General features: G+C 31.9%; 1 protein-coding gene across 6 annotated transcripts in view; it reads right to left on the reverse strand.

Moving 5' to 3' along the window:
- The window catches only part of RALGAPA1 (Ral GTPase activating protein catalytic subunit alpha 1), a 199,357-nt gene that overhangs the window by 116,492 nt on the left and 70,224 nt on the right, over nucleotides 1-12,641 (reverse strand). Inside the window, exon 17 of one of the 6 annotated variants that reach the window (XM_037503215.2) lies at nucleotides 7,478-7,618. The exons of the other annotated variants lie outside the window; for them this stretch is intronic. Within the exon in view, the coding sequence (XP_037359112.1) occupies nucleotides 7,478-7,618 (141 nt within the window). The remainder of the gene's footprint in view (nucleotides 1-7,477; nucleotides 7,619-12,641) is intronic. 6 annotated transcript variants of the gene reach the window in all.

A 12,641-nucleotide genomic window follows, 5' to 3' on the forward strand; every position in this document is an offset into this window, starting at 1 on the left:
ATTCATATCATCCTCTGAGAAGTCAAAATAGAATGACTTTATACTAAATTCAGATTGAGAGGTTTGTATTACGTCCATTATTCTACTATAGTCCTGAAGATACATACATCAAGATTTCCAACATAAATCAAATTTGTCCTAAAGTTGAACCAATTTTTTTTCTCATTAAGCTGAGAGGAATGTTTTTTAAAATGGTACTGGCTTTCTTCTTCACATACTCCACTTATTCTTTTAAATGAAAGGCAATGCATTTGCTCAGAAACTTCACATTTATGCATTTATATTATTGTAGCATGTAACTACTGTATGTTTCTGCATCTTGATAAATGTATTTTGGCTTATTATACTTACTATAATAGGTCATTAGAACCTCTGTCTAGATGGTAGAGATTATATTCAACAAGCACTCTTAGTTTCTTTCCACAAAAAATTCGAAAGTTTTTTTCTATAAAAAATTTAGAAGTTGAAGTTTATCAGCTCCAAATTCAAAATCAAGATCTTGAAAGGTTAATAAAATCTAACATGACAAGACTAGTAAATATATGAACTTCAGATGAAAGTAGAATATTAGTTTTAATTTTGCTTTTGTTTGTTGGTATTTCATAATTTTCCCATTTTAAAGAAGTCAGTAAAGATTACTGTGAAGTTCTGCTTCTAGGAATTTCTGCCCAAACCCATTCTTACTTTGCATATTAGAAAATTTAACCATTATTTCAGGCTAAGTATTTTTCCCTGAACTGCTGTTGCCACATATGAGTATCTAAAACTTTCATGCAAATTTAGCAGGTTAACAGTTTTTAAAAATGAAGTTTTCTATAAACAGTGCTATTAGAAAATTTAAATTAATAAAAAACGTGTAAAGTTGTAAGCTTTAAATATAGTTTTTACATGGGCATACAAAAAAATATGAATTGCAAAATCAAAGGATGCAATTGCACTTGAATTAAGCATAAGTGACTCTAAACAAGTCCTAAATTTAAAGAAATACACCTTTATTAAGGGGGAAAAAAAGACAAACAGCTAAACCATATATATTTTCTACATGTTAGGCACTAGTCTAAGCCTCTTAACATTTGCTAACTCATTTAATCCTCAAAACAATCCCATGAAATAGAGTTATCACCTCCATTTAATGAGTGAAGAAACTATTTAAAGTGACTTGGCCTGAGGCCACATAGCTAAAAAATGGAGAGCTAGGATTTACAGGCAAAAATTAGTCCATATTATTAATCTTATGAATAATGTATATTCTTGAAGTTATCCATCATTTTTTTTTACTTTGTAAAATTACTCGAATAAGGAAGTCATAAAGCAACATAGTAATTTATCTCTATAAAGATAGGAATCTTAGAAATAAAAGCATAGCCAAAGACGAATATTAGTAAATTAAACAGAAAAACAACAAACTTTTCATAAATAATAGCACCAGGTTTAAATAAAAATAGCTTTCAAAACAATTATACTATTCATATTTTACACTGAAAAATAAATGTCTCTAAATTAAATGATTATAAGCTAAAGTTTAGTAACCACTGAATGAGCAAAATTAAAAAAGTTTAAGAACAAAAAACCTTTTGAACACCAAGAAAATGCTTTCTATAGAACCCACAGAGTACTAGAAATGTCACGTTTTACCCCTCAATTTTTCATTCATGGTTACCCATTAAAGTGCTAGAAATTATTTCTGGATGAAAAAGTTTTTTCTGACTATTTTGTTTTAGAGAAAAACTTTAATTGCTGCTTTGAAAGATGAGTTGCCAATGAAAGTGCAATATTAGCTTTAATGTATCAAAAATTTTCCTATCCATTCGAATTTAAAACTCTTTATGGTATTTGTCTTGTTCATCACAAACTCCTACTGCTTGAAATAGCTTATCATGTAGCAGGGGTTAAATAAATACCTGTAGAAGGAAATCATGTCTTTATATTAAAAATTAGTAGCTGCTAATTAATGACATATTAAGGTAGTTCCTTAGGGAAAAATACTAACACTTAACACTAAAAAATTGTAATTTCTAAAGTGAGGTACAGAACCAGGTGCCAAAAACCCTTTTAAAAAAGTTAAATTCTTTTCCCAGTCACAAACAGTATGATCTATAATATTTTTACAGCTCCTAATTCATAAAATTATTTATTTACACAGATATTGATGCCATTTTGAAACTCAAGTTTTTTCTATAATTACATAAAAGTAAAAACAATGTCCTTTTTGAATTAAAACTTGTTTTAATTGTTGTTTTAATTGAAACTTGTTTTAATTGTTGCCCAAATGGCAATGTTGAGCTAAGCAAGAACTACAGTGCACCTATATTTCAAATTTTATGACTAAAAGAGGTTAGTGAAAACTACATGTTTTTAAACCTAGATGTTAAATTTGTAGGTAACTAAAAGCAGTAGCCACATCATCAAAATCATATGAAAAGGCTGAAAAGCAACAAACCAAGTTTAAATAATTTTAATTTTAGACCACTAAAATTGAAACCAGCAAACTATCTTCTGCTCTTTTATCCTTCTATTACTGTTTTTCTGACTTGTACATTTTGGAAAATTAAATGACTGGTGTTTTGTTTTTTTTTTTGGTGCTTTTTTTATGTTCAGAAAATTAGTGTCTTAATAATAATTATGCTATATAATGTCATGTTTAAGTGAACAAATTTTTCTTGAAATGTACTTTTTAAAAATTAACATAAATTTCAGAAAAAATTCTAACTTAGAATTCTGCTAGAACCAGAGGATTAGAAATGAAAAAGCTATAAAGGATTACATCACATATTGGTAAGAAATTCCTTGTTTTTGTAAAGAAGAGCCTGCTTGTTTGAACGGAAAATTCTCCTCCTGATTAGGCAGAATTTAGGATCAGGACAGGGCATAATAGATACCATCTTCTTTCTCCTTATATTCAGAAAACAGAAGGAGAAATATGAAAATTTTTTGCTCTACAGAGTTCAATTCAAATGAAGCAATGTTCATGAAGAGATCAGTCTTAAACATTAGCAGTCTATGTACTATGACCTCAACAGACTATAGAGTCGAACAGCAACAAATAAGGCAATTTTCAGAACTATTTAGAAGAAAGTGGGTCTGTAAACCTAATTTCAGAATAAGAAAACCACAGTATTTGATTAGAAAGAGACTGTTGTCAATGTATAAATAAAGGCAGCTGTCCGCCATGCTTATGTCTTTCACACCCCTTCTTTCTTTACAGTATTATTTTTGGCAGTAAAGCTAATTTGTTTAAGGAATAGTTATTGAGATTTCTGATTCTCTAAAGAGCTTCGCAGAAAAAAGATTGCAAGTTGGCCTACTTAAAGTGTAAATGTATAAAGTATAAAAATTCGGGTGCCCAGACACCAGAATTGTAGAACGTTGAAAATAATGGTAGATGCTTGTGCAACCTCCAGCATATTTTATCAAAATTGGAGGCAGGAGCCTGGGAAAATAGTATTTTTACAGGTGAGTCTCCTGTTAATACTATGTCACTGACATAGTGCCAATGCTCTTTTACTGGTCCCAGTTTTTTTAAGGAAAACTATTCAAGGACCTCTGGCTATTCAACTAATTCAGTGTATATAGTCATATCATATTAACAACAATGTACATAGAATGGACAATAAATATTTGAGGAAAAAAATGGTTGGACAAGAAGAACTTTGAAAAATGGCAATACATTCTTGAAAAATCTTAGTGATTATTTAAAGAAGTAATTAATAGGAATTGTTTCCTTTTACCCCAATAAGGTATCCAGAGTACCAGGTAAATGTTTTTCTGGAAACACTCCTCTGACCAAAAGTTAGAGTGTCTATGAGTAATTTTTTTTTGAAGTAGTTCCAGAAATTTTATCTACTCCTGATCTTAGATGATGCAGGCAGAAAATATTTTACTATGAATACAATTACGTATGCTCATATGAAGGAGAGATATCATGAAAACAAAATTTTACCTTTGTGCAGTTCACTTTTCTTAGTATTTAAATTGTCAAATGTACCTATTACCCATTAATGGTAAAATTACCATTAAAGTAAAAATCTACCCAAATCTTAGAAAACAAAAACAAATAATTCAATTAATTTAGAGCCTGAGTGCGTGATTTTTAATTTAAAATCACTTAAATAATTTTAATTTTAGACCACTAAAATTTAAACCAGTGAACTATCTTCTGCTCTTTTAGCCTTCTATTACTGTTTTTCTGATTCGTACATTTTGGGAAGTTAAATGACTGTTACTTTTTTATGTTAAGAAAATAGTGTTTTAGGGCCTCCTTGGTGGCACAGCGGGTTGAGCACAGCGCTGTGAAGCTGTCAGCAGCCTCCGCAGTGCCGGTTTGATTCCCGGCCAGCCGGGGAGATTCCCACATGGCGTGGCAGACATCTGTCTTGACCACTGCTTCCCTCAGCAGTGTATTTCGGTCTTTCTGCCTGTTCTGCTCCCTGCTCTCTCTGTTGGATTCTCCCACCCTCCCATGCCTCTGGCCTGTACCCCAGTGCTTGTATAAATAAATCTTTAAAAAAAAAAAAAAAGAAAATTAGTGTTTTAAATTATAATGATTTAAAATCACTATTTAAAAAAATTGTATCGGGGCCTCCCTGGTGGCGCAGCGGTTGAGCACTGGGTTGCGAAGCTGCCCGTGGCCTCTACAGCGCCTGTTCAATCCCCGGCTGCTCCCCGGCCACCGGAGGAGGGTCCCACATGGCGCGCAGACCTCTCCTGCCACCCGCTGCTCCCCTCAGCAGTGTATTCCGGTCCTTCTGCCTGCTCTGCTCCCCGCTTGGCTCTGGTGAATTCTCTCACCCTCCCGCGCCTCTGACTGTACCCAGTGCTTGTATGTATAAATAAATAAATAAATAAATAGATCTTTAAAAAAATAAAAATAAAATAAAATAAAAATAAAAAAATTGTATCGTGTAACTCCTCTTTCTTCTCCCTCCCCCGTCCTTCTCAATACACCGAACACCTTAAGAAACCCAAGGTTCTCAATTTGCCTCCAGGACCACAAGAGCAAAACCCAATGCAGAGAAAATTTCACATTTCTGTATCAGCTTATAATAAGAATAATCTTGTCCAATTTTCAAAGTTAATTTTTAAATTATGTGATTGACTTAATGTTTTCCTAATTTTGTTCTCTTTGGAAACTTTATGGATGTCAATGTCTACCTGGAAAAATTCTCTATGCTTAATTAAGTATGAGAACAATTGAATTAAACAGCTACTTATTTTTAACAGGATTACTGAAGGACTTTATTATGTACATTATAGATTTTTAATCCTTTATACACCTATTAGCATCTCCTGGGGAGTATTCTAAATTTAAACATCAGTTTAGAAAATGTTGACTTCATTCACACGTCAGTTCTCAGGAAATGGGGATTTTTGCTGGTACTTTACATGTTGCTTAACTCAGAGAAAAGTGACTTTCACTCAATAATAACTCTAATTATGCTTTTATAGTTTAAATGTACATGATTAAAAAATTAGAGACAACTGTATTTTCAGTTATCAATAGATAAGCACTGGTTTGAAGGATTATGTATATTTTCTATATACCTTTCCAAATAATTCATAGTTCTTAAACATTATTTTGATAATCATATATAAAATTTATTTGGACTTACAGACTTATGCTGTACAAGTATTCAAATCTGTAAGCCTATCATAGAAGGCATTTATCCCAATGGTGGAAATGAAAACAAATAAAACCACCATTCAGAAAATTGCTTTCAAGCATTCTTCATAAAATACCACTGCCATCAAATCATAAAAAGGTACTATTTCTGAATTATGTATTTATAGCAAAGCAAAAATTCTGAAATAGCAACATATTTTGTTTAAAGCAATACATTAGAACATTTTAAAGGGAACACCCTCTTATTTATATTAGCTTTTAAAAAATATTTTGGTACTTAATATGCACACTTACCAAATATTTGGGTTGCAAACAAGGAATTTTGTAAAGCATTTTATGTTTTCTAATCATATTACTTTTTTTACACTATTATTTTACCATATTCAGAATGTAGCCTGATTTTCCATCATCAAATATTTAATGTATACTCAGGTTTCTATTTTAGGCCACATTTTCTACTTTATTATTGTCATTAATAAAAATACAAAGTACACTACATGTTCATTATAAAATTCTTGATTATTTTTAATTAAACCTTATTATAGTTTTAACTTCTCAATAACTGTATCCCAAATTAGGTATTCTAAACTAGAAAACACAAATGTACTACATCCAATAACTAAATGACTTATTTTCTCATTTTGAGAAAAGCAAATAGTAAGTTTTTTCATTTACAATATTTCTAAAGACTATCAACACAAAACTATCTTTAACTCTCAATTATGTACCACCACTTCCCCACCCTCGGTTTGAGGATGTGCATGATGAAAGGAACGTCACCTGAAATATCACTGTTAATAAAAATTCAATTAGTCTAGAGTTCATTCAGAACAAAAAGAGCAGGAAGATAGATTGTTTAAAAAAAAATATCAGTAACCTCACTCAAAAGTGGCAATGGCAGGGAAACAGTCATAAGGAGAATAATAGGAAAAGTAGCCAAGAATGTATGACTAAGTTTCCTTGAGCTAGCAGCACTGTAACTATACTCAATACAAGTTTACTTCTGTATAAAAGACATGTTATGATTTTATTCATGTAAACCTTTAAAAAGCTAAGAAAACATTAATCTTAATGATAGAAGCCAAAAAGTGGTTGGGGGACAGGGAGCGTACTAATTTGAAAGTGTCACTAGGAATTTGGGGGGTAATGGAAACAGTCTCAATTTTGTTAGGGAGAAAATTCAGGATCTACGCACTTTATTGTATGTTGTTTAAACCTTACTAAGGATACCATCCCAGTTCTGGGGATCAAGGACCTAAGGCAAAATTAGAAAACTGAGGTTTCACAGAATGGTTTTTTAATTTTAAAATAAGTATGTTTTAGAATTCTACGTATTATTGTAATCCAATACAAATACAAAGATTTAATCCAAAGCAACTTTTATATTATGTACTTTTCTCTATTATTGATTTCCCTTGGTTTCATTATTATAGATAACTTATTTTTCAAGATTTACCATATTGCTTGTCAAAACAATGGGATTAAAAGTTAAGGCACTGATTTTTAGCTTCTAAGTCTTCTTTTGTAAGCCATCAATAATGACATAAATATGTACTACTACTATTTTTAACCACTGAGAAGAAAAACATCAAGCATAAACAGAAAAAAGTTGGTCATTTATAACCAAAAATATTGGACATTGGCACAGCACTAAACTTAGCACTTCCAGAATGAACTGCAAGGATAGCATTAGAGTTCAAATAACTCAAAATGTTGATTTCTCAACCACTTATCCAATTTCCCATACCTCCCCCAAAGAAATTAACTTTGAAGAGTTTATTTGATTAAGCAAAATTTGAAAGCAAAAGGATTAAAAAGTGAAAAAGGTGGAGCAGAAATTAGCAGAGGTGGCACTACCTGAAAGCTCATCAGAAAGGGGAGTGAGAACAATATCAGGCAAGAAGGGTTTGGAAGTATGGATCAGAACAGGAGCACTTTTAGCACTGCGTATATAGGCCGATGGCAGAGCACATTCACCAATGGATCGGCTTCTCATGGCTTTAAAAAAGGAAAAGAAAGAAGTGGGGAAGGAAAAAAGAAGAGTGACTATAATGAAAGGCTTGTGTCACAGAAAAAGCAGCAACAGAGAAAACTAAAAGATATAAGGAAGGAATTCAAAATTAAAACATTTCAGCACAGCAAATACTGCAAGCTGTAAGAAATCAGAGAACACATACGACATCTGAAACAAATTTTTTGGTGTAAAGCAGGAGAATGCTACTTCTTATTAGTAGTTACAATGATACAGCATTAAAAACATCAAATACTTTAATTAGCACTATATTCTTAAAACCAAGGGTTGAAAAATTCATTGAATGAAAAGAACTCAACATTATTAGTTCAAAGAAATTTTTGGTAACCGTATTTGGAAATTTCTCTAGCCAATTCTGAGTCTTCTTAGTGAAGTTGAATTCCAAGAACAAATCATTCCTACTTCCCATATTCTTCCCTAATAAAGTGTCAAAGTCACTCATAGGCATTTTTTAGAAAATTTTATGTAAATCATAATCTAAAGGATCGAATCTCTTGGTTAGTATTTTTTCCTGGCAGGAAAAGAATGCTTAATCAAATCAGTATCTCTTGTTTACATTAATGTGTAATAGTACCACTTTTAAATTTGAAGTAGAAATATTTACAGAAAATAGAATTTGCATTCAGCATGAAAATTTAAATTCTTGAGAAAAGACATATTTATGCTGTTCAAATCTTAAGCATTATTAAATAACAACTGCACTACATCTTTAAACTGCATTTGCAATTGTTTTTGGTAATTTCTCAAAAGGAAAGTTAAAGACAAATTTTAGTTCACCTGGAAATAATCAAGTTCATACTTTCCAAACATTTTTTACTTAATTTTTAGTTTAAGGACTTTTGAATAAAGTTACTTATATTGATATACATGAATAGAGAACTTAAATAATATCCAATGTAGTACTGGCATTACACACACATATATACACTTATTTATGACTGTTATCATCAATTTAAGAATCATGGGTTCTCCTGGTTACTAGAAACACTTGGTTCCCTGGTACCTAAATTCCTTAGCATATTATACAAGGCCTTTGGAACCCGGCTGCAATATACTACTGAAACTTTCAGTTCCTCCAACTGTTCCCTCTATTGCTGTTACACAAAACTTTATACTGTTCCTTGAAAACGTCATGCATTTTCACAAAAGCATGACTTTGTGAACTCACAAATTTTTCCCTTTTTTCTGACAAATTCCTCAATAAGTAAAATGTTATCTCATCTGTGAAGTTTACTGACCCCCTCACATAATTAACTTACTAGCAGAATAGGAATGAATAAAATTCCTGCTTTTGCAAAGCTTACAATTTATTTTTAGTGGATTGTATGTTTTCTATATCGGCCTTCCAACATTCCAAACGTAAGAACTATTCCTTTATCTTTATGATATTCCTAGTGTCTGGCGTACAGGAGGCAAATAAATCTTTACTGAAGGGATACCTGTATTTGGGTAGCCTAGCTCAATTACTTAAAAAAAAAAAAAAAAAAAAAGGTTTTAGTTGTGAACATACGAGGAAACAAAGTTATTATCCAAAAACTATGTACGTCATAGTCTATAGTTGACAAAAAGATGGTTTTTAAAAACTTGGATTAATTTTGGCAAAACGCGATACTTTAAGATCAGTTTTTAGGTAAATTTATATGCAGCAAATCACAGAAGGTTGGACTATTTTAAGAGAATGGCAACAATCCGCTTCCATTTTATGGCTTGCCATATAATGTATTCGAGATAATTGTATTTTAAAATTAAAACCTGTATACAAAATGTTAGAATCTGGCACTATTCATGTTTTCCTGCTAGTTTCTCTTTCTTATAAAAGTGATCAACAATTTTATAATCCAATTTGAAACAAAAGTTAGGTTGACTTCAAGATAATCACTCATTAAAATGTTAGAAAACACACATAGGCAAATCTTGAAAGTACTACTTATTAACACATAAAAAAAGACCACGTGTACTCATAATCAGATGTACTTTTTAGAGATATTTCATTTAAAACTTAACTGAAACAAATTTTTGATTCTACAGATTCCATAGAAAGATTCTTCTTTTTTTCCCCCTTGGGTTAAAAAATTCCTAGGAGATAATTCCTTCTGATTCTTCTTTCCCATCACCAACTTGAAGGAAGAACTTAGGCATTTCTCTTGAAAATTTTTTCATATTTGCAATGGCATAAATTTCTTATAATCCTGAATAAATTTTTTAAAAAATATACCCCTCCATTTGATGAAACACTGCCAATCTTTATACATACTTGAAAATTTGTCATATACTCCACAGTGGTGCAATTCATTACAGAAAATTACTACAATCAATAGGTATTACAATTTTCTGGGATTTACTAATCTAAATATTATGTAAAAGAATCTCTATACAGCCACTTAAATTCTCACTGCCATATATATTACTAAGTCACATACATCAATGATCTTCTTAAGGACTAAGACTTAATAGACAATAGGAAAGTATGGAAAATACACCATTAAAAAGTAAAAACAAATTTTCAAACCTATAAGCATTATCAATTTTTGAAAAGTTCCTATCTTCACTCCTCCCCAAAAAAAGTAAAGAAGAAAAATAGATGCACACTATATAAATTCACCTTGGACCATAAAACATACACACATACTATCAAAAATCTTTATTCCAGAATTCCTAACATAAGAAATCATGAAGGACAAAATAATATGAATGCTAATATAAAAAGATTTATGTACTCCTATGTTGACAGCAGCATTATTCACATCAGCCAAGACATGGAAACAATCTTCATCAGATGACTGGATAATGACATTGTGGAATATATACTTAATGGAATACTACTCAGCTATTTAAAAGATGAAATAGGGCCTCCCTGGTGGTGCAAGGGGGTAAGCACCACACTATGAAGCAATCCACAACCTCTGCAGCACAAGTTCGATCCCCAGCCAGCCAGGGAAAAAACCCACATGGCGCAGCAGACCTCTCTTGACTTGCCCGCTGCTCCCCTCAGCAGTGTGTACTTCGGTCAATCTGCCTGTTCTCTTCCCCTCTCTGTCTCTGGTGAATCCTCTTACCCCTTGCATCTCTGGCCTGTACCCCAGCTCTTGTTTGCATAAATAAATCTTTTTTTAAAAAAAGATGAAATAGTGCCATTTGGGGCAAAAATGGATGGATCTTGAGGTGATTATGCTAAGTGGAATAGAGTTATCAGATGGTTTCACTCACATGCAGCTCATAAAGAAAGAAAATGAACTGGCAAAACAGCAAAAGTAATTCTTTACTCTATGAAAAACATAATGGTTAGTAGAGGGGGAGAGGCAGAAGGTGGGAGGAAAGGGGAGGGGAGGTGACTGGGTATTGGCACCAGAGTTTTGGTAGAGGATGAGTGAACTATGTCACATATGAAAGTGTAATCCCAAAATTATGTAGTTCTGTAAAACATTGGTGAATCAACAAAATTAGAAGGGAAAAAAAATTCACTGTATGCAAATGTGATGGATCATTAAAAGCACACATACAAACTAAATAAGAGGTAGTTAACTTTGTCCTCCTCACTTCCAAAATGTTTTACACATTTATATTTCTCTTCATAAGAAATCACATTATATATACAATTCTGACCATTTGTGGAAATATACTTAAAAATACCATATTTAGGTCTAATATTATAATAATATAAACTAAGAGGGAAATCTGAAAGTAAAAGCAGTGCTATTTTTTCAAAAGTTGAAAACTATGTCCTAAATAATAACCACAAACAAATTACACTGCTTCTCCTGACTGTTTCTCATGAATATTCTCTAAAATAAGTCCTAAATTTATTGCCATCTTCTTTAATATTTGTTGGCATAACAAAACTTTAAATATACTATTTAGATAAAACTTTCAAATATTAATAAAAAATTTTATCTTACTAAGGCCAAAATGGGTAATCTGGGGGGGGGGGTGGTGGGGATGTGTAAAAGAATTATGACCATATTTAATATTTTTTTAAATGAGACAAATTCTTTCATCATTCCAATTTTAGTGCTGCTGAAGCAAGCACACAAGTTTCTTTTATAAATGAAGTGAAAAATAAATTCTTAGAATTTCTATTTGAAAACTCTAGAAAGCAACCAATAAAAAAAGATTCTGAATACCATATAACAAAATTACTAACTGTAAATTTCTCAATAAACTCAACAGTGTCCTCATGAATTTTAAGGATATCAAGATGCTTTTAACAGTTTAGATCACTAGTTGAAACAAAGTTGTTTAAATTTGTCTTAAAAAGTTACATATACTGTCACTCCACATGGCAGCTCAAAGTCAGGGGGGAAAATGTAACAATTCTAGTAAGGAATCGGGTCTGTAATCCAAAGACAAATTTAAATTAAAGAAATAGCATCAGGGGCTTCCCAAGTGGTGCGGGGGTTAAAGTCTCAGTGCAATCAAATCCAGCCTTCGACAGCCACTGCAGCAAGAATTGCCCGTCACTGTGGCATGACTTCGATCCCAGGCCAGGGAGCAAACCCACATTGCACAGAAGACCTCTCCTTACTTGCCTGCTGCTCCCCTCCACAGTGTATTCAATAGAACCACCAGTTTTGCTCCCCCCACACCTCCGGCCTACACCCCATTTCTTGTATGCATAAAGAAATAAACCTAAAAAAAATAAGAAAATATCAGTGTGATCTATTTTCCAAATACGAGACATAAAATTAAATGAAGAATGACATAAACTTTAAAAAGTAAATGTTTGTAGGCAAATCTAAGGTTATTCAAAGTTCTAAATTATCTTTGTTCATAATGAGACATACTTATAGCTGTCTAGTGAGCAGTTATTGGTAACATGTTGGTATGTTTCTTTTTATTCTTTTAAAAAGCATAAATATGAGTAAAAATGTTAAAAATTATTTTCTGATTATGATTACTTTCTGGTATTTATGCCAAAATAACCTGGAATGGTTTGTTCATTGAACTAACCTGTCAAAAAATTATATCAAGTTTTGTGACAAAAGATGTCTG

The sequence above is a fragment of the Talpa occidentalis genome, unplaced genomic scaffold (assembly GCF_014898055.3).
Source record: "Talpa occidentalis isolate TD23 unplaced genomic scaffold, MPIMG_talOcc4v2.1 talOcc4.11, whole genome shotgun sequence".
NCBI classification, from domain to species: Eukaryota; Metazoa; Chordata; class Mammalia; order Eulipotyphla; family Talpidae; genus Talpa; species Talpa occidentalis.